This window comes from Drosophila melanogaster, chromosome 2L (assembly GCF_000001215.4).
Source record: "Drosophila melanogaster chromosome 2L".
Classification (NCBI taxonomy): Eukaryota; Metazoa; Arthropoda; class Insecta; order Diptera; family Drosophilidae; genus Drosophila; species Drosophila melanogaster.
Genome location: NT_033779.5, coordinates 17,707,005 through 17,727,322, shown reverse-complemented (window position 1 = coordinate 17,727,322; position 20,318 = coordinate 17,707,005). Strand labels below are relative to the sequence as shown.

General features: G+C 39.2%; 1 protein-coding gene across 12 annotated transcripts in view; it reads left to right on the top strand.

Annotated features, from left to right (window-relative positions):
• The window catches only part of CadN (Cadherin-N), a 131,288-nt gene that overhangs the window by 51,018 nt on the left and 59,952 nt on the right, over positions 1-20,318 (top strand). For 4 of the 12 annotated variants that reach the window (NM_001032109.3, NM_001032107.3, NM_001032108.2 and 1 more), the window contains exons 3-12: positions 6,219-6,669; positions 7,182-7,398; positions 7,622-8,407; positions 8,996-9,229; positions 9,289-9,480; positions 10,634-10,645; positions 11,410-11,600; positions 15,914-16,103; positions 17,702-17,884; positions 19,103-19,289. In NM_001032109.3, the coding sequence (NP_001027280.1) occupies positions 6,219-6,669; positions 7,182-7,398; positions 7,622-8,407; positions 8,996-9,229; positions 9,289-9,480; positions 10,634-10,645; positions 11,410-11,600; positions 15,914-16,103; positions 17,702-17,884; positions 19,103-19,289 (2,643 nt within the window). Of the gene's footprint in view, positions 1-6,218; positions 6,670-7,181; positions 7,399-7,621; positions 8,408-8,995; positions 9,230-9,288; positions 9,481-10,633; positions 10,646-11,409; positions 11,601-12,826; positions 13,018-15,913; positions 16,104-17,701; positions 17,885-19,102; positions 19,290-20,318 lie in introns of all 12 variants that reach the window. The other 8 variants (NM_165227.3, NM_165224.2, NM_165225.2 and 5 more) reach the window with 2 other exon arrangements.

Here is a 20,318-nt window from a genome sequence, read left to right as displayed (position 1 = left end):
TATGTTGGTAACTTAAAGTCAACTTCTGCTTGGCTTGCTCATCAATCAAAAGCCAAAGTCCTGTGCTTAGCTAAGAGCATGCAAAAGGAGCAGCGGAGGTGGGAAAAACTAATGTCTCGTGCCACTGCCAGAGGCCTTAAATGACTGACTGCCACCTGAGATGGGGGAAAACCTGCAACCTCCGAACCTAACCGCTACCAGCCCCTGCCCGCTCCCCACCGCCACAATCTCCACCTGATTGGTATGCAGGGGGGCGTGACTTGACGCCTTTGGCTATCGGGGTGGGTAACATCATGGCTGAAATTGCAATCAAGGCAGCGCAGTTGGCGCAGCACAATCGCCATCAAACTCAATCAAGCTCACGACAGCCCCCGGATAACAACGGATTGGATGAAGCTCGTTCAGGAGAACAGGAGAACAGGAACACCCGGAACACCTAGAACCCGGTGATAAAGCTCGGCTAAACTGCGTCTACACTGGAGGCGAGGCGCCATCGGAAAATTTCATTAATTTTCGCTTAATGTCCGCCATGTGCGCAATTTCGCTTCATTTGCTCGGGCTTCAGAGTGTGTTTGTGTATGCAAAAGAGTTTCTGGGTGAAAAGAATGGTGAATAGTCAGGTGGAACAAAGGAGAAGTGCGGCTAAATCGCTATCTAGTTTGATTAGCTTTAAGCCAGCCTAATCGATGAAGATTTCCGAGCGGATTTGCCAGCAAGAAAAGATAATTGAAATTTTAAGTGAATTCTGCCAACGGATATAAATCATTTGGTGACTTATATGATACGTTAAAATCAGTTAGTTATAAGCTAAGTTGTATATCCAAAGAATGTCATTCCGTATAAAAGCGTCATTAGCTTAGCCTCCTTTTCATTCATTTCCCTTAAGTCGTGTCGTATATGCGCCATAGGTCCAAGTTGATTACGAGCATTTTAATTGAGTCGTGGCGCTCATCGCTCGCCTTCTTTGCCAGTGCGTGCAAATTAATTTATTAATGTTGGTTATATTTTTTTGCCCATCCTTCTTCTTTGCTGAAATTGGCAATTAAAGTGTCTGCGATGGTTGGCGAAAAGCGAAGAGGGGCCATGTGTCTTCGCCTAAGCTTGTCAAATGGCATTTCGCCCCGTTTAATGTGTCCACATAGGACTGTGCATCTAAATTGCCAAGTTTATTTATCAGAAGCAGCGCGGGAAATATGACACCTGATAAAGTGCTGGTTTTTATGTTCGGTGGCAACAGAAGTCATAACATTATCTTTATCTGCAACTGCCAATTTGTTGCCTGCAACGAGGCACAGCAGATAAAGAGCCACAGGCGGGACCTCTTTTCCGTCCTCTCTATTTTTTCTCATTTTCTGCAGTCTTGCATATCTTTGCATTCGAAAGCAGGCAGTTTTCCCCCCCCCCCCCCAGTTTCCATCCTCCAACAAACGCCAACGACAGGCAAACTCGTTGTCACACCTCAGATTCCTCGCAAGTTTCCGTTGCAGTGGCACACTCTTAGTTCTACCTGTCCAGGTGTTAACTCATTTGCTTGGCTGTTAAGTAACTCAATAGCGTCATCTCAAATTGAGGACTCCCCGCGGAGGCTGCATCTCATGGATGGATATGCCATAAGTTACGCTTCTTAGCTTGCAATTCGCAGAGACAAATTTTGTAATGACTGCAAGTATGTCATTCATCGGGAAAAATCAGGTTCTTAAAGAAAATCTTGGTAGTTATTTACTTTGTTTTCTTTTAAAGGAATAAAATTTCAAACTTAACTATTCAATCCATTTCTGACTTTGTAACTACAATGAAATGTACTTAATATCTTCTTTCCCCTTTCTTTTCCCCTGCCAGATGAGAGGTTATTCATCACAAACGATTTTTCAAAAAGAAACAAAACAAGAACATTTCGTTGTAGTTCATTATTTGGCAAAAGTTTTTCTTTTGATTCATTTCCTCAACTTCAACTTCTTTTCCATCAGTTGCAGTGGGTCCCAGAATCCCATGAGCTTGCCCAAACTCTCAGATTCGATTATACTTCCCCCCGTTACCGTTTCCTCGGGTCTCTGCTACTTTCCTCTAGTGCAATCATAGCGGAGCAGAAAAGAGAAACTTCAATCCGAATTAGCTTCAATCAATACGTATGTTCAATATTTGGCCATGGCTTTTTCTACATTCTTGCTCAAAACCCCCGGAATCCATTGTTAACAGCTTCATTAAGCCCATGGCCAAAGGATGGTCATAAAAAACATGGGGCTCTTGGCCCTTGGTAAAGGGGAAATATTACAGCAGCCATAAAAATATTTCGGGGGAAAACTGCTGCTCAACATTGTGCTTGTATTTCCAGCACGTTCTTATCCACGACCCTTGACTCCAGCGTGCCAAGTTTTGCCATTCAAACCGCAGCGAAAAATGAAGAAATTCATTTGGAACTCGCGTACCTGAGTCTTGGTCCAAAGAATAAAGTTTCGACTTGACTGCATTTTAATCAAGCCGAGAGCCACGAACCGAGCCAAACTGAACCGCATTTTGACCCTCTTGATTATGTCGAACACGGTGGGGTGTAAATCGTTCTGCTTTCGGGCTTCGCGGGGGTGTCATAAAGGTGGGTCTGGGTCCCCTTACCAATGCCATAAAGGCTAAGTTGCCGTTAAATTGCGGTGAAAAATTGAGAACATTTTGCGAGTGGTTGATGCGTTGTTCTTTCTCGATGTTTTCATTATTGGTAGCGAAAAATTATGAATTTGATTAGTGATTGACGGGACATAAAAGGATGAATTTATATAATAATAATTGAAATCATAAATCATTAGCGTGCAGAATACAATAACACCACATTATCCGCCAAAGGACGTATCAAAAGTAATTCCACGAAACGTAAACTCTCAAATTATATTTGCATAGAGGAAAATGACGTTAATGCAGCACGTAGCACAAGTTTCACATGTCAATTTGCCTAACAAATTCAATTTTTATTCGCTCATCTCACAGATTCGTTTGCTTCCGCAATGGAAAATGTGGTGGTATCTTGGGGTGGCGGTTAGAAGTGGATGGAACTTGGAAGATTCAAGCTGGCACCCACTTGAAGATGGCACCACCGAGGCTGAGCCACATCCCCTGAAAATCGTCTGAGCTGTGTTGAGCAGCTGCCTTTTGTGTCTCTTTCCCTTTGGCTTGAGCTCCACGAGCTAACCATTTTTCGCTCAGTGCAGCTTCTCTCACTTTGGCCGCCTTCCACTTAATCCATTGAAACAATAAGCAGCTTTGTTTGTTCTATCCACGACGACAGTCTCGCACTTTTCTTCTGGACTTTTGTTTTGTTCCTGCACTCCTCGAAAAGGGAAAGAGATGAAGTGACTTAGGAAGAAAGAGAGGAGTATAGGTGCTACCGCAGCAGTTTTCAGTTGTTAGAAACTTTAACCTCGTGGCACTTTGCCTATCATTTTCTTCAGCCTTCACAGTGCATACGCAATACATTAAAAAATACATTATTTAATCTAAATAAATCGCTCTGTTACATAATGGAATTCATTAGCTAAAACATAGAATAGAGTTTATTTTAGCAGCACAGTAAGACTAGAAGGTAGCAAATTTGTGTCAGTACTCGGTACATAATTGTCTGTAAGGGTAATAGAAATTCGCCTATCAAAGGCTAGTTATCCTGTTATTCAGAATATGTTATCCACCATTTTTGCACGTTTTTTTTTTTTTTCGTTATACTACCGAAGCGCGTCTGAAGTGCAATGCAAACGGGAATGGAGACAAAGGCGGTACAAAATCTTTGCCGTCTGCTTTTGGGTGTTTCATTTAGTGCTAACCTCTGACTGCCCCCCTGAGCTACGCCCCTGTTTGCATGCATCCCAACCCCCTTTAATCGCATCTCCTTGGGATCCTGGCACTGCATCCCCCTGGCTAGCTTATGATGACAATGGCTATGGCTATGACTGCGAAGGGAGTACGTTGGGGTGGGGAAACGCCATCCCTTGGCAGTGATTACGAGTATTATAGTAGCTGCATGGTTTTGACTCCTCAAGGATCTATCCCCCAGTTCGCAGCGCGTGTGACAGTCACTTAATGTGCATGTGTGCGGGTATACTTATGGCATTTTTGATAAGAGAAGGCTACACCCATATAGGTACTCGCATTGAGGAAGCGATGAAAGTGTTTTAGGGGAAGCGCCAAGGAGTTTCATTAAATTGAAACGAATGTGCGCAGGCTAAGTGGCAAAGATGATGGCTCGTTATTACTACATGTTCCGGGTGTAAATTGTAGGATACTTCACTAAAAATGCCTTGAGCAGGAAGCACGCGCTGAACTAAAGGGTAGATTATGATTTGATTACAAATGTTACTAAGGTCTAAAAGTGAGATGCAACATTTTACAATATTCACATATGTGTTTTTGAAACTTTTAAACTTGAATATGTATGCATATACTAAGCAATATCGTTAGTAAGGGTGGAATAATGAATGATTATTTAGAAACTCTGGAATACATAAAACCTTCACTCTTAATGAATGTGCTCAACGACAACAGTTCTTGAAAGTGCTTCAAATAGTGACGATTTTTTTACTTTCCCCGTGAGAACTTAATCACAAATCACATTTGTTCGTGCTCATTGCAGCGCCGAACATAATGAAAATCCATCTTGCTCTTGCTTCGCATTTTAATCCAGCCGCACATTCACATTCTATTGCCAGACTACAAAAGGCATTTTCCCCGCTTTCCACCGACCATTTTCCAAGCCATCGTGTGCATTGTCGCCACGGAAATCCGCCATGTTGGCTGCTGCTCGTGCCTCATGAAGGAACCCAATGCACATTAGTACCGCTCACACACAGTCATAACAATAAAACTCGCTTCGTATTATTTAAATTTCAAGTTATATATGTGTGTGGAAAATGGCATTATTTTTTTGTGATTTTTTACCTGCTTGGCACTAGCACAATAAGCCATAGAAAAGCGTTACAATGCCAAGCTGGCAGGAAAATAACAAAAGTTGGCAAGAATCAGAAAATAACTTTGCCAAGTTGTGCCCTCTCACTTTTCCACCCGGATCCGTTGAATTTTCCCTATGCGATGGGTAAAAAGTTTTTCATGCAATTTCTGTGCATCTGTTGAGCGAAAATGCTGTTTATTTCCAGCGTTTTCTTTTTTGGCCAACTCTTCGCCGCCTTGCGTCTTTGCGTCTTTGTTTCAATTGCAATATTTGCTTACACGGGTTAAGGGTTAGCCTCTGCTACCTGTTTACAATTCACTTTGCTGCTCTTGAGAAATTACACATGCTTCACCCTTATTTTGGTTCACTTCTTTTTCGCTTCCATTCCTTTGTATTTCTTCTCGCTGCCACTTTTTATGTATCGCTTGAATTTGTCTGTGTTGTTTAAGGGGGCAGGTAAATCGTCTGCTTTATTTGCCCGCTACTTCAGCCAACCTACCACCACCCACACTTTCCCCCCAGCTGCGAAAAAAAATACACACGCCTCTAATAAGCGTCCGTCTGCTTGGGGTTCCCCTCGTTTACCGCTTCTTGTTTGTCCTAACCAAAAAAAAAAAAAAAAAAAAAAAGCAAAAATAGGGAGGAGCCCAACAACATGATTGGAATTTTCCGGTGCAGACATTTTTTGCACAAGGTAGTACAATGAAAAAAAATTGCGTCCCTGCATTACTTCTGTGCCTCCGTCCTTCTTGGCCTTTTATTGATTTCTTTCAGCTTTAACCATTTTGTTGTGTGCATGTTTAGTGGAAATTAAAAGTTGAGGCATTTCGTTAGCTGAAGGAATTCAAATAAGTAACTTGTTAGATGCGAAAGCTTGCTAAGAGAAATATAACTTGTTATATGTAAATGTTGGATAATAAATTACTCAACTGACAAATGGTCTAAGTTTGTCAGTTAAATTGTAGTTGTAGTGTCTAACATATTTCCTAAATTTAAATATAATAATCATTTCAACACTTTAGTGCGGCCTTAGAGCGAAACCCGTGTGTGCCAGGCTTTGGCCTTGCCTTGAGACTGCTTTTCCGGCTGATTGCATTTCAATGGCTCAACCGAAACCCGACAGTCTTAAATTGCAAAAGGGGGCTTCCCCCTTACTTACTATCCATTAGTTGAAATAACAAAAGGCAAAAGTTTCGGCAACCGCCCGAAAAAGCCAAAACCCAAACAAACCAACAGAGAACACAAAAAATGTCTCATGCTTCCCTTTCACAAATTTTCCGTGTGTGTGTTTCAGCTGGCATTAAGTACACGGACAACCAGCGTGTGATAATCCTGGTGAAGGATGTGAACGACGAGCCCCCCTATTTCATCAACCGGCCACTGCCCATGCAGGCGGTGGTTCAGCTGAATGCACCACCCAACACTCCAGTGTTCACCCTCCAGGCCCGAGATCCCGATACGGATCACAATATCCACTACTTCATCGTTCGCGATCGGACTGGTGGACGTTTCGAGGTGGACGAGCGTTCTGGTGTCGTGCGGACCAGGGGCACGGATCTCTTCCAACTGGACATGGAGTATGTGCTGTATGTGAAGGCCGAGGATCAAAACGGAAAGGTCGATGATCGCAGGTTTCAGAGTACTCCCGAGGAGCGACTTTCAATCGTGGGCGGCAAACGAGCACCGCAGTTCTATATGCCCAGCTATGAAGCCGAGATCCCGGAAAACCAGAAAAAGGATTCAGAGTAAGTCTAAAAAAAGTAGGAAAGTATACCGCAGTGCCCATAAAATGCTAATAGGAACACTATGAAAAATCACAATAAAACAAATTTAAATTATGCTCTAAAGACATTTAAATTTCATCCATTTGGACTGAAATCATTTAAATGATACCACAAATATTAGAAAACTTTAAAGGTTTTTAAAAAAATACACGTAAATTAAAGGAACGAACAGAGCAAGCTGTTTCGTTGGCATTTTTTGGACAAGTGCATGCAAATTTCCTTGTGCTGCCAATAAAAGTTATGCATAACAATGTGAACTAGACGGCCATGTGGGAGTGTGCGTGTGTAGGACCTGATCTGTGTATGTGGGCTTGTGCTCATTGAAATTCCGCTGGGAAAACAACTGTCAAAAGGCAGTGGTGCGAGTGACAAGCACACACACAGAGCTTGGTTTGGTCTGTGGATGGACATAAAATATGCAAGCAAATTTTAAATTTCCCTTTGCTAACTTTTTCGTATCCGTATCCTTTCAGCATCATTTCGATTAAGGCCAAGTCGTTCGCAGACCGCGAAATTCGCTATACTTTGAAGGCCCAGGGCCAAGGAGCCGGCACCTTCAACATCGGACCCACGTCGGGTATTGTCAAGTTGGCCAAGGAGTTGGACTTTGAGGATCTGCGACAGCCGCACGTGTACTCGCTGATTGTGACAGCCACCGAGGATTCGGGAGGATTTTCAACCTCCGTTGATGTGAGTAAATGACATATTCTTTTCGATGGGTTAAGTCGCAGAAAAGATTGAGAAGAAAAGCTTTATCATACATATTTCCTGTGAAAGGAGCTTAAAGTTGGCCTTAGTTATTTAAATAAAATTTAATGACATAAGCCGGAGGTATTAAAAAGCATATAAAAATCTTTTAAGTAGTAAAATCTTTAAATATAGAATTCAAAAACTAACTTACATTATTTTTCAGCTCACCATTCGCGTTACGGATGTGAATGATAACGCGCCGAAGTTCGAGCTGCCCGACTACCAGGCGCACAATGTGGACGAGGACATTCCGCTGGGAACAAGCATACTTCGCGTTAAAGCCATGGACTCCGATTCCGGATCAAATGCGGAAATCGAATATTTAGTATCCGATGATCATTTCGCCGTGGACTCGAACGGAATCATCGTGAACAACAAGCAACTGGATGCGGACAACAACAATGCCTATTATGAGTTCATAGTGACTGCCAAGGACAAGGGTGAACCGCCCAAATCGGGAGTGGCTACAGTTCGAGTTTACACCAAAAACAAGAACGATGAGGAGCCCAAGTTCTCCCAGCAAGTGTATACCCCCAATGTGGATGAGAATGCCGGGCCAAACACTTTGGTTACCACTGTGGTAGCCTCCGACAAGGACGGTGATAACGTGCGGTTTGGATTCGTGGGCGGCGGCACTTCATCGGGTCAGTTTGTCATCGAGGACATAACCGGTGTTATCCGACTGCATAATAAGGCCATATCCCTGGACAAGGACAAGTACGAGCTGAACGTCACCGCCATGGACGATGGATCTTGTTGTGTGAATGGAGACCAAACTATCCACACCTCAACTGCTGTGGTCGTGGTATTCATCACCGACGTCAACGATAATAAGCCAGTGTTCAAGGACTGCAGTACCTATTATCCGAAAGTCGAGGAAGGAGCTCCTAATGGAAGTCCTGTCATTAAGGTTGTGGCCACCGACGAGGATAAGGGTGTGAATGGACAGGTAAATAATATAATGCCCGCATTGTTTCCTAGGGAAAATTGTAGCTAAAATATTTTGTTGTATGAAGACATCAAGAATAAGACAACACAAGAATGCATTGAAACATTTCACTAGATAACATTTCTAAATGTGTGTATGTATATAATTTTCATAATATTTCATACAACAAAACCCCACAGGTGATATCAACTGCTTTTAATATCGATTAAGCACTGGAAAACTTCCACTCATTTTCGGATTAACTAATTTAGATGCATATACTATATACTTGTAATAGCAATCCCCACTTTAATACCTCTTTTGATTATCCTTTCCCTAATTACATTCCCCTTTCGGTCACCAAACCTGATTAATTATACGTTATTTGTGTTTTGAGGCCAACGCAAACATGATTACCCACACCTAATTGAATTAACTGCATGTGTGTGGAAGCGATAGGGTGATTTCATGACGAGATTTAGCCATAATTTTCTTTTCGTGCCTACCAAGTTCAATGCACTGCTTAGTGCATGTCGTGTGTGGAGGTCGAGTGCCTCGGCAGCTTTAATAGTAATCAATCACTAAACCATTTTGCATGTTTTTCGACAGGTGAAATACTCAATTGTTCAGCAACCAAATCAGAAAGGCACAAAGTTCACGGTGGACGAGGAGACCGGAGAGGTGTCCACCAACAAGGTATTCGATCGCGAGGGAGATGATGGCAAGTTCGTGTCCGTCACAGTTAAGGCCACCGATCAGGGTGATCCCAGTCTAGAGGGTGTCTGCTCCTTCACCGTGGAAATCACAGATGTAAACGATAATCCGCCACTGTTCGATCGACAGGTGAGTCATAAAAAAAACGATCAGTCCTAAAATGTATTACACATTCACGGATTTTCTAGAAATACGTGGAGAATGTAAAGCAGGATGCCAGCATTGGCACAAACATCCTTCGTGTCTCTGCCTCCGATGAAGATGCCGATAACAATGGAGCTATAGTATACAGCCTGACTGCTCCCTTCAATCCCAACGATCTGGAATACTTTGAGATTCAGGCTGAGTCCGGTTGGATTGTACTCAAGAAGCCGCTTGACGTAAGTGTTCGCTTTTCATTTAGCCTATGAACTTATGAATCGATTACCCCAATTATGAGTTTGCCATGTCCCTACTAACCAAGTCTTATTATTTTAATTTAAAGTTCTTATTTTCAAAAAACGAAACTTTTTGTTTTACTAACTTATTCAGTGACAGATGCTTAGCATCTACCAAGTTCAGACAGCTCAAGCGGCTTGTATCTATATCTGTATATGTTATCTTTTTGCTTTTGATTTCTTTTCAAACTGCACCTTTCTTTTAATTTGTATTTCAATAACTTACAAGACCGCAAAAAGTCGTAGGTACAATAGAGCCTGATATGCAGCGATGCAAGTTTTTTGCCACATCGATGGAGATCTGCGTCTATAAAAATAAAATACAAAATAATATTTTTAGTTTATTCAAATTGTTTTGTTTAGTTTATAGTGCGTAAAATTGGCGAAAAACAAAAGCTTACCGAGTGCAGATGCCAAAGAGCGAATTGATTTTTAACATTTTTTGAAACAAATCAAAACTAACACAAAACAAGAAAAAAAAAACTAAGGGAGAGAAGTTGGTATGAAAATGCTTATAACAGTTCAGCTATTTTTGGTGACAGGTTTATAGGTTTAAGAAAAATGTATATAATAAAAGCGCATACCCCGAAACGATCACGAATATTTTTGAGCATCGTTGGAACCTATTTTAATGGTTTTATCCATTAAATATTTTGAATTTAGTTGAACTTTCAAAACAGCATAATTTTGTATTGCCTCTCTTTATTTTATACCCAAATATCTTCCCAACAAATCCCAAAGCAAAATAAAAAAAACTTTTTGTCGAGACTATGCAATTTTTTGAACGTCTCTTGCTGAAAGCTTAAGTATTTATGCTATAGCTATTATATTTTTGAAACCAATGTTTAAATGGATTTTTGAAGAACATTTAGTTTTGCATGCCCATGCGAAATGTGGCCTAATTTGTACAGGATTTTGATAGGAAACATTTACTTTTATATTCTTATTTTAAATGCACTTTACATTTTTATTTGCTTTTTATTTGTTAACTAACCATTTGAGAGGGAATACGATTTAGGCATTTTAATAGTTTATATTTTAATTTATCTTTACATATCCAATATAATGGTACTGAAAAAATATATCAACAATTTAGGGTTGTTATCCAGTAAGTAAATGCAATTACTGTTACTGTGCTAACCCCTTTAAGCAGTTAAAAAACCAAAACTGTAAGCTAACATAAAAAATCGAAACTAACTCGAGGAACAGGTTGCATTTTATTAAATGTAAATAGTTGTGAATTTAGGACTCATTTCATCGTAGGGTAACTCAGAATAATGCAAATAATAGTCTCGTCAAAAGAATCCACCCATTTATGTGAACCGATCCACCGATCCTTGAAACACTATTATTACTTATAAACGTATCCTTTCCCATCCCAAATGTTACAAATCGCATATATATTTTATTTATATCTTGTGTTAATTTTTCTTATACTTCTAAAATCATTGGATTTAATTTAAACAGTTGGAGGTGCCAAAGAAATCCTTCGGTTTTGAAGCCATTCAATGCTCTCTAAAATTATACAGTAAAATTATTGTGATTTATTATTCCACAACAAGTAGAAAGCAATTACAAGCATCAATATATTCAGATAATAGGATTATATTGGTCATTAGTTAAGGCGGATCCTTCAAACCTAAGAGATTTCTGTAACACCTTCGATTTGAACAACGATGCCATCAAATACGTAATCGTAACGTAAACTCAGTACACAAACCAAAACGTAACCAGTGCTAACACTTTGGGTTCGGTTCTCGACTACTCCTTGCAATGTTAACTCCCGTTGTGCTGTTGACGCTAACATTTTCGCCCTAACTGTTCTGTACTGCTTCAATCAAAATTCACCCACTCAATCAAATCATTCAACAGCGTGACCGTTATCGATTGAGGGTTAGTGCCTCCGATAAGGGCACTCCCGCCTCGGCAGCCGATGTCGATGTTGAGTTAGATGTCGTCGATCGGAATAATAAGCCACCCATTTGGGATAAGAGCATTTACGGGCCGATTCACATACGCGAGAATGTCACTGTGGGTACGGTTGTAACATCGGTTAAGGCAAGGTTTGTATAGCCAATGAGAACTCACAACCTAACATTAAAACTAAAACTAAACCTAACTTGCGAGTCTAACAGCTGTCGGTCTCCTTTAACATAGTCTAGATAACATTTTTTTGAACCAGCGGAATAACAATCGGCTAACCTAAACCTAGCATTAAGCTTTCAAGTATTTTGAACATACGGTCTATTCACTGTTACGTGAGCTTTGGAATGCAAATCCCTTTTTTTTTGGCATATCGTAAAGCTCTCACCGAATGCAGCAACCAAAAGTCCTGACCAATCTGTGAAACCGAATCGAAAATGGAAGTGCAAAAATTCAAAATCCTTCAATCTTTTGTTGCTGGTGTGTATTTGATTTTGAATCGAGCAATTCGTTTTTTAAATATGGTTGCTCCTCAGAATCTTTTTGGATTTTGCCGAGTCTTATTTCTTTCTCTATATACTAAACAAAACACATCACCCATTGGATCTGTGATTTCCCTAAAAAGACTCAAAACCCCTACATGAATTAATGCCTGGAATTGTGAGAATCGTAATGAAATTTTTGGTGTTGGTTTTCATTTGGAAAATACCCTGCTTAGACATGCGCCATATATCATAAGCAAAACAAGGTTGCAGTTTAGTCGTAAGCTAGTGGAGCAAGGTAACTACACAAAGTGTTCAAAAATGTTAAAAAGCAATAGTCGAAAGCGAAAAGAATAAAAACCGCAGCAAACTGTGTAAAGTATGCTATGAAAATTGTACTTATTAAATGCACAAAACCCAATATCAGTTTCTTATATTAAATATTTAGTTGACATTTTCATTTTAAAGCTATAAATATTTATTTAAATAATTAAACATTTTTTTTCGAAGGCTAGGGTCGAGACTTTACAAAATATTCTGCACTGCATTTGAAATACTTTTTATAAAGACCGTAATCTTAAAATGTTTTCCTTTCCCGTTTTTCGATTAATTTATAACTTATTTAATTGCGGTGTTGGTTTACAATTTATTTTTGAGTTTTAACCAAAAATCTACTATTATAACTACATCATTTTTAGAACTTCTTTACATAAAAGGTTCCAACTATATTATATCATTTTGTTTTTTGCCTTTTTCCTGAACAAATGTCGTATTTACCAACCAATATCGACGCGACTGTCATTTTTGCATCGCCTTGCTTGATTTTGATAACAAACCCAAACGATTTTTGATAATATTGATCGTGAAATGTATATAAAATACAGCGCGAGACATACAAGTTAGAGGCCATGGCCCAAGACAAGGGCTATCCGCCATTATCGCGTACTGTCGAAGTACAAATCGATGTGGTCGATCGTGCAAATAATCCGCCCGTCTGGGATCATACTGTCTATGGGCCCATTTATGTCAAGGAAAATATGCCCGTTGGCGGCAAAGTCGTCTCGATCAAAGCCAGGTCTGTTCATTTTTCGTGCAAAAAAGTTTATCTTAAAAAAAAAATCAAATCAAAATACATTCAATTTTGCTTAGTTCAATTTTAAGAACTGCATTTTTTTCTTACCATGATTCTAGATGTTTTTTTTTTTTTTTGTCATATATTATTGGTTATTGGTGTCATGTCTTGCAATAATTTCTGTGTGTTCTGAATGTTTGCTATAGATGTTTATTAGCTATTGAATTGACCTCAAGAAAGTGTTTTTGAATAACAAAACTCATTAACACCTTCTTTTGGTCTATAGTTATTTTATGTGGTCGTCCAACTAGTTTCCCTCCCCAATATCATCTCTTCCCATAGAGCCCCATCATTTATATAAAGCACTCAAACTGCACCAGTGAAATATACACCAAATATATGCCAAAACTGCACAAGTCACACATGTATATTAAAAAGCACATATATATATTTTTAATTATATATAAACAATTTTTTAAGAAGAATTAATTTTTATTACACTAAAAATGTAGTGAGAAGCAGGTATATTAAGCCCCCAGAAAAAATAAAAAAATACTGTTTAAAATATGGCACTGCACTTATACTAAAGTATGAATTTTTTATGTCTTGGAAAAGTTTTCTGAATCATACACAGCTTTCACCGAAAATACCCAATTTCATATTTTTCAAAGGGTAATCTTAGTTTAGGACCTAGGAAAAATAGCATTAACGTTTTGTAAAAAACATAGAAGATACATTTTCTAATGTTTTTATATGAAAAATTTGTATGAAACCTTTTCCTAAAAAAATCTGGTCCTGGGTATGAAACTCTTAAACCTTTGCTCTGTGAAAAAATGAGACTTTTTTCTTCTTGACCAGATGAAAGTGCTGCATAAACTTCGAATGGCACACAAGTCGGCTTTGTCGCCAACCTTTGCCGCATGATGAGCTGGGTCAGTTTCAATTACCTGCCACTTAGTGGAAGCCGGGGGGCAAAAAATAAAATACACAAGTCGCCTGCTGAAGAGTAAAATGAGGTTGTGAAAAAATGGAAAGTTTATTTTAAACAAAGTTTTGTTTTTTATAATTGCAATTAAAAAACTTCAAGCAACGGACTTTAATGACTTTTGACCCCCGCGACACTACTTTTCTGCTTTGCATCTCCGCGGGCACCGTTTTATCTTCGTGGCAAACCAGCCACATGGCACTGGCATTTTAATTATGCGTCAGTCCGAGTCAGTTTTTATATTATCCAATCCCATTTTTTACCATGCACTTTTCCGTCTATCTTGCCGCACTGAAAGCAAATGCACTTAAGCCGAAAGGACACGTTAAAAATAAAAACAAATGAAAACAAATAAAAACAAACGTAAATAGAGTATAGTACAGTAAAGTGAAAACACTGCACATACGCACCTGCACACACCTGAGCCTGATTCTGAATCTGTATCTGTATCTGCTGTTTAGCGTTAGTTTAGTGCCCTTAAGTACACCTCATTTCTGTTCGCAGCGCAATATTAAGGAAATTACAATCTATTAAACGTGCTTGGGTTCTGCTTTCTGTTTTCTGTTCTCGCCTCTGTTCTTTATGTGTTTAAATTTCGAATAAAAAGCATTCTCATCCTGAGTTTTCTTCTTCGCAATTATCTGGTCATGTCCCAGCACAGAAATTTGTTAACAATATGTATATATACATTGGGCCCCATTAGGAGAGGGTTTAAGTGTTTGGGGGAGGGCTGGTTGAAGGACTCCCCAGTGTGCGCGTATATCATCATAATTGTGCTTGTTCTTGGGCGCCGCGAGTCCTTAAGGGCTCAAGGAACAAACGCAACAAGGTCGAGGGCATAAGACGCATATATATCTATAGAGATCTCTTAGATAGAAATGTTGATTATAATCCTATCATTTAACATACTTCTTTTAAGCCAATAGGAACTAGTTTAGGCTTTAAGCAAACTGCAAACAACCTACAACATTTACGTTATGTGCTCAGTGTACAGAAGCAAATAAGTACATCATTTTGAAACACTTTCTTTATTTTGGGTTTACCAACACAATTAATAAAATTAAAATCGATTCACACCATCCAATCACAGAACAACTACAAAACAATACGAAACCTCCAAGAAAATTTCATGCAATCCACAAACTTCCCAACCATTTTCCCACCCACCATTCCGCCATGAATTTTTTTGTTCGCAACAATAATTTTTGTGTCGTTTTTTTGTCCTTGGCAACATTTTGCGCAGTCCTGACAGTTTTCATTTATTCTTAAGACCCGTTCTTAAGGCTTTTTTCCTGTCAGCTGCAAATGTTGTCCATGTTCAAATAAAATATATATTTTTTTCATATACACATTGCGTATATACTTTGCTCTTTTTTGCGCCTAATTTGATTTTCATTATCAAATGCCGAACCCATTCCTAAAACAGTCAAATGGCAATTAGACTTTTGAGGCCATTTGCTTAAGATTCGGTTCGTTTTTTTCGGTTTTCACCTTATCAATCGCACAAAAGACGCTTCAAGAAATTCTGTTGTGTACGATTTTTTAATGCACACAACGCAAATTTTTACTGCACATAGTTAAGAGCAAAAGTTGCATTCATGCGTCATCTTTTTGTATTTTGCAATGTCGCATGTGCCTCAAACAGCGGCAATTTTTTGAGTGTATGAATGTATGAATGTATTTTTGAGAGCAAGAGAAAGGAGGGTATTTTTTCAATTCCAAGTCCTTCTCTTGCTCTTTTCAACATTTAACCAATTGATTTTTGATAAACTTAATATATATTAACCATTTAATTTGTAGTATAAACATAATTTCATGTAGCAAGTATCTAACAACGTACTTACGATATTGTCAATGCCCTTTTACTAATGCAATAAACACTTTACACTTGATCCTTGGCCTCAACGTCTGCAGTTCGGGTATCGAAGGCAATCCCACAGTTTTTTATCGACTGATGCCCGGGTCAACGGCTCAAACGAACAAGTTTCACACGTTTTACTTGCAACAAAGACCGGACAATGGCGACACTTGGGCCGATATAAAAGTAAATCATCCGCTGGACTACGAGAGTATCAAGGAATACAATTTAACCATACGTGTTGAGGTAAGTTTGTCCACATGCAAAATTTGCAAAGAAGCAGAAACCCCAAGGAAATTCAATTTAAAGTTGGTAAATGTTTGCACAATTTTCAGTCGGCAGTCGAAAGTTTTCGAGTCGGTCTTAGGCCCAATTAGACATGTATTTGACTTTTGTATTTGAGAATGACTTCCAAATACGTTTGTAATTATTTGATTTGAAAAGTTTTAATTACTTGCGCGAATTTCCTTGCCGGAAAATGCAAATGCGAGCTCTGGTTCGTTTCGAATTCATTAGAAACTAACTGATTGAGTGACGGGGCGGCGGTCCGACGAAGTGACTGTCTGACTGAATGGCAGTTCGCGACTCAACGGTAATCAAGTGCATTCCCAATCAATGTCAAGTTTCAGCATTTCCTCATTAGTTTGGCCATTCAGCAAAGGACAAACTGTGTGCCAGACTAAACAAACCGCCTGCTGAAATATTAATGGATATTCCGCTGGCAACCGCAGCCTAATGAAATGTTATAAAAATGCAATTGCAAAGGGCATTTGCACCATTTTGCACTCGATGTGCAGGTAATTAAATATCACTGGGCTTTAGCTTCATTGCCTGCAAATGACCCACTAAAAGCTAATGGTCCCGATGGACAGGAATACGAGCTTCTAAATGAATTTCGAAAATAGTTTGCGGTTTCGGGGAAGCCGTGAATATACATATTTCCGCATATTAGTTTGACAATACATTCGTATTAATTTTTAATTCACGTTCTATCGTTATTGCGGTTGGGGAATATGTCAAATATATTTTTTGTTTAACCTGCGGTTGGTGCTAAAATTCTTGAATAATGTAAAATCGCAATTATGCTTACATTAAACAGCTAAACTATATTAAGCAGGAAATAATTTAATATACCAAAAATATAGTGCATTGGCTTAAAGATTTTCTTGCAACTCATCAAAGTTCTGCAGCCAAGACCCAAACTTGGTCAATAACAAGTCTAATTACTGCTCGTGTTTACCCAAGAAAATGGAATAAACGCAAAATAAATAATTCATATTGGCACTCTGCTCCATCAGGATCCCCACTGCTGTTCACATTAGTGTAAACATGTGTTTGCACATATGTATATCGATTTCATATGCATTGATTAATAACGTAATGCCGGAATGTGAATGGCAAATATTGCGCAAATAGACGTCATAAGCAGGAATGTTAGCTGGACCAATCGGCAATCTGGCCTGAAAACAACTAATAAATGACAAGTTGCCAGTTCAATTTCTTCCATTGATTGATGGCAAGTGTGTAATCAATCATCTGGCAAAGGGTGAAACCGACACATCCCATAGATACTCATCAACACAAATAACAATTTCAACTTGTAAATAATTTTATTCGACAACATTAAAGAATTTTAATCATTTTTTATCAGCCGAGGTAAAGTGCAAATTAAAACAAAAATATTTTGTCAAAAGCAAAAGCGAGCAGCAAAACTCATTAAGCAGACTTTATTGCTTAATTAAAAAGCAAACACTCAACCGATCGGGAAAAAAGTTATGAAAAATCAAATATATACCCTTTTTAAATTGGTTTTCCCACTTTCTCACCCGCACTTCTCTTTACAGAACAACGGGGCCCAACAATTGGCTTCGGAAGCGACCGTGTACATAATGCTCGAGGATGTTAATGATGAAATACCTTTATTCACCGAACGCGAACAGGAAACGGTGCTCGAGGGCGAACCGATTGGCACCAAAGTGACACAAGTGAACGCCATCGACAAGGATGGCACATTTCCAAATAATCAGGTGAGCATCAGAACCATTTCACAGGGGGTGGTCGAAATGGAGGGAAATCGGGTCAAATCGACGGAAATGCCAGACGATTGCGATAGCAAATTAAAGGGAACAATAAAAAGGAACGAAATGGCTGGCGGAAAAATCCAAATAAAAAGTGGATGAGATACGATTACGGAGTCGTCAAGAGAAGATTGTTTCAATCGAAGACTGGTTATACTGAAACTCAGTTAAAAAGCAGTAGAGTGTTACCCTATATACCCTATATACTATTATAAGTTATAAAAATGTTAAATTTTAATTTGTAGCGCGGAAATGCAATCACCTGCATTCAGCTTTAACCTTGAATTTCAAGCTGTTTAATTTATAATTTAAAATTCGGTAGTTCCACAAAATCAGCACCCTCTCAAGAGCCTTTATCTTGAAATTCCTTCAAAGAAGCCTTCATAAATCCCTTTAAATTGCCATTTCCAGCGTCGTCTTCATGTTTCACTCACTTTCTGACCCACCTAGAGTTCTTTAGTTCCCCCCCTTAATTTGTATCACCCTGCTGTTACGAACCCTTTTACGCTTTTGTAATTGTTTTCTGCTTCCCGCTGACCACGTCCTTCGTCCATTTGGCCATCAGCTGGCAGCTGGGTAATAAATGTCAAAGAGTTAACATTTTTGCACGCCTTCCAAGTGTGTGCTAAGCCCTTGGTGAAAGTCCACGAATAAGGAGGGCGTTGTGAAAAAAACTAATGCAGAATGCAGAACGCGGACAACCGCAGGGTGATTTCTTTTTGTGATGAAAGGGTGGTGGAGATGGGTCGGTTCTTTCAGACAGAGCCCTCAAGCCCCTTTTGCGATTATAATAATATGGCACTTTGGCGCTGGCCATTCTTTGTTTTTTTTTTTTTTTATTTTATTTTAGTCTTCAGCCAGCCACAATTTGTGTCCTCAAGCCAAGTAATTTGCATGTACGCGCGAAATGTCCGCACTAATTAGCGTTTTCATTTATAGCCCGCTTTTCCCCCAAAACGGTCTCGGGATTTGATTATCATTATCGTCTCTCTTTAAAGTCCGAAGCAGTAATTATATTCTCTCACTTCCCCACTTTGGCCACCCGAGTTAAATTCCTAATTTGCCTTCTTTTGATGTTATGCGTGTTGCTATCAAATCCATGTTTTAATTAGCCAGAGTATCGAGCAGAAATAAGCCAGAATCCCTATGTGCTTTTCGCCCTTTCAGGTCTACTACTACATTGTGGATTCGCCGCGAAACGAGGGCAAGGAATTCTTCGAAATCAATCTGCAAAGTGGGGAGATCTTCACGAAAACCGTATTCGACAGGGAGAAGAAAGGCGCCTATGCCCTCGAAGTGGAGGCTCGGGATGGAGCCCCCTCTGCTCGACCCAACAGCAATGGACCCAATTCAGGTGAGCAATACAAATTAAACATTTTCGGAGCTATTTTTTATATCCGAAAACCGAAAAAATTCAAAATGCGGTCACTTTTGACAGTAACTGTAAGCTGGGCAGTTAAAAATGTTTCATAAACAGTATTATACTAAAAATAAGTTATCAAAAAATGGTTTTCGTGTATTTCTTTAAAAGCAGCTCGTATTACGAATATATATCAGAAACATACATTTCGAATTTGATGTCACAAGAGACAGAATCGCTACTTGGATACAAGCGAGTCTTGAACATTCGAAACGAAGTCCAATTCAGTATCTTATTTGAAACTTAATATTTATGCAAAGTGGCTAACTTTTATCGCTCCAAGATTGCAAAACGCATAATGTAGTTTAGAAACAAATTGTTGAGTTCTTGAGTGTCATCCAAATTCGCTACAAATGGCAGCAAATAAATTTGACTCAAAATTCCCCAAAAACCAGAAGCGAATTCGCTTAGCAAATATTTACTAGCCTGTTGGTATGAGTGAGTAAATACGGCTGTATGGGTGGTCGGTCCTGTGTGTCAGTGGGTGACTGTGACTGTGTGCGTGGGCGAGTGTGCTTAGTCGAGTGCATTTGGGGCATTTTATGTATGCGGAATGTTGGCCAGGCATTTGCCACATTTGGCGTGGCGGACATCAAAAACGTTTTCGTCAGCCGGGCATCCTGAGTTTGAATGGTTAAGCTGGTTGGAAAAATATTTGACGTAGGTGCGGATTGTTGACGAGACTAGAACAGAGGCCTGGATGTCAGGGGAATCGAATCGTAAAGGAATTAGATGTGATTTAAAGAATTACTTTGCTGGAAAGCAGAATAAATCGACCTGGATTAAATTGTTGAAATACCAACCATTTATTCATTGACTACGTTTGACAAATACCTTTTAATCTGGCCTTGTAGTATGCCAAAATTTCAACAAAAATACCAATACAAAGTTGTCAACATCCCACATCAAAAATAAATGCATTTTGCCGCTTCATGAAATGAACAATTAAGCGCTTGTCAAACA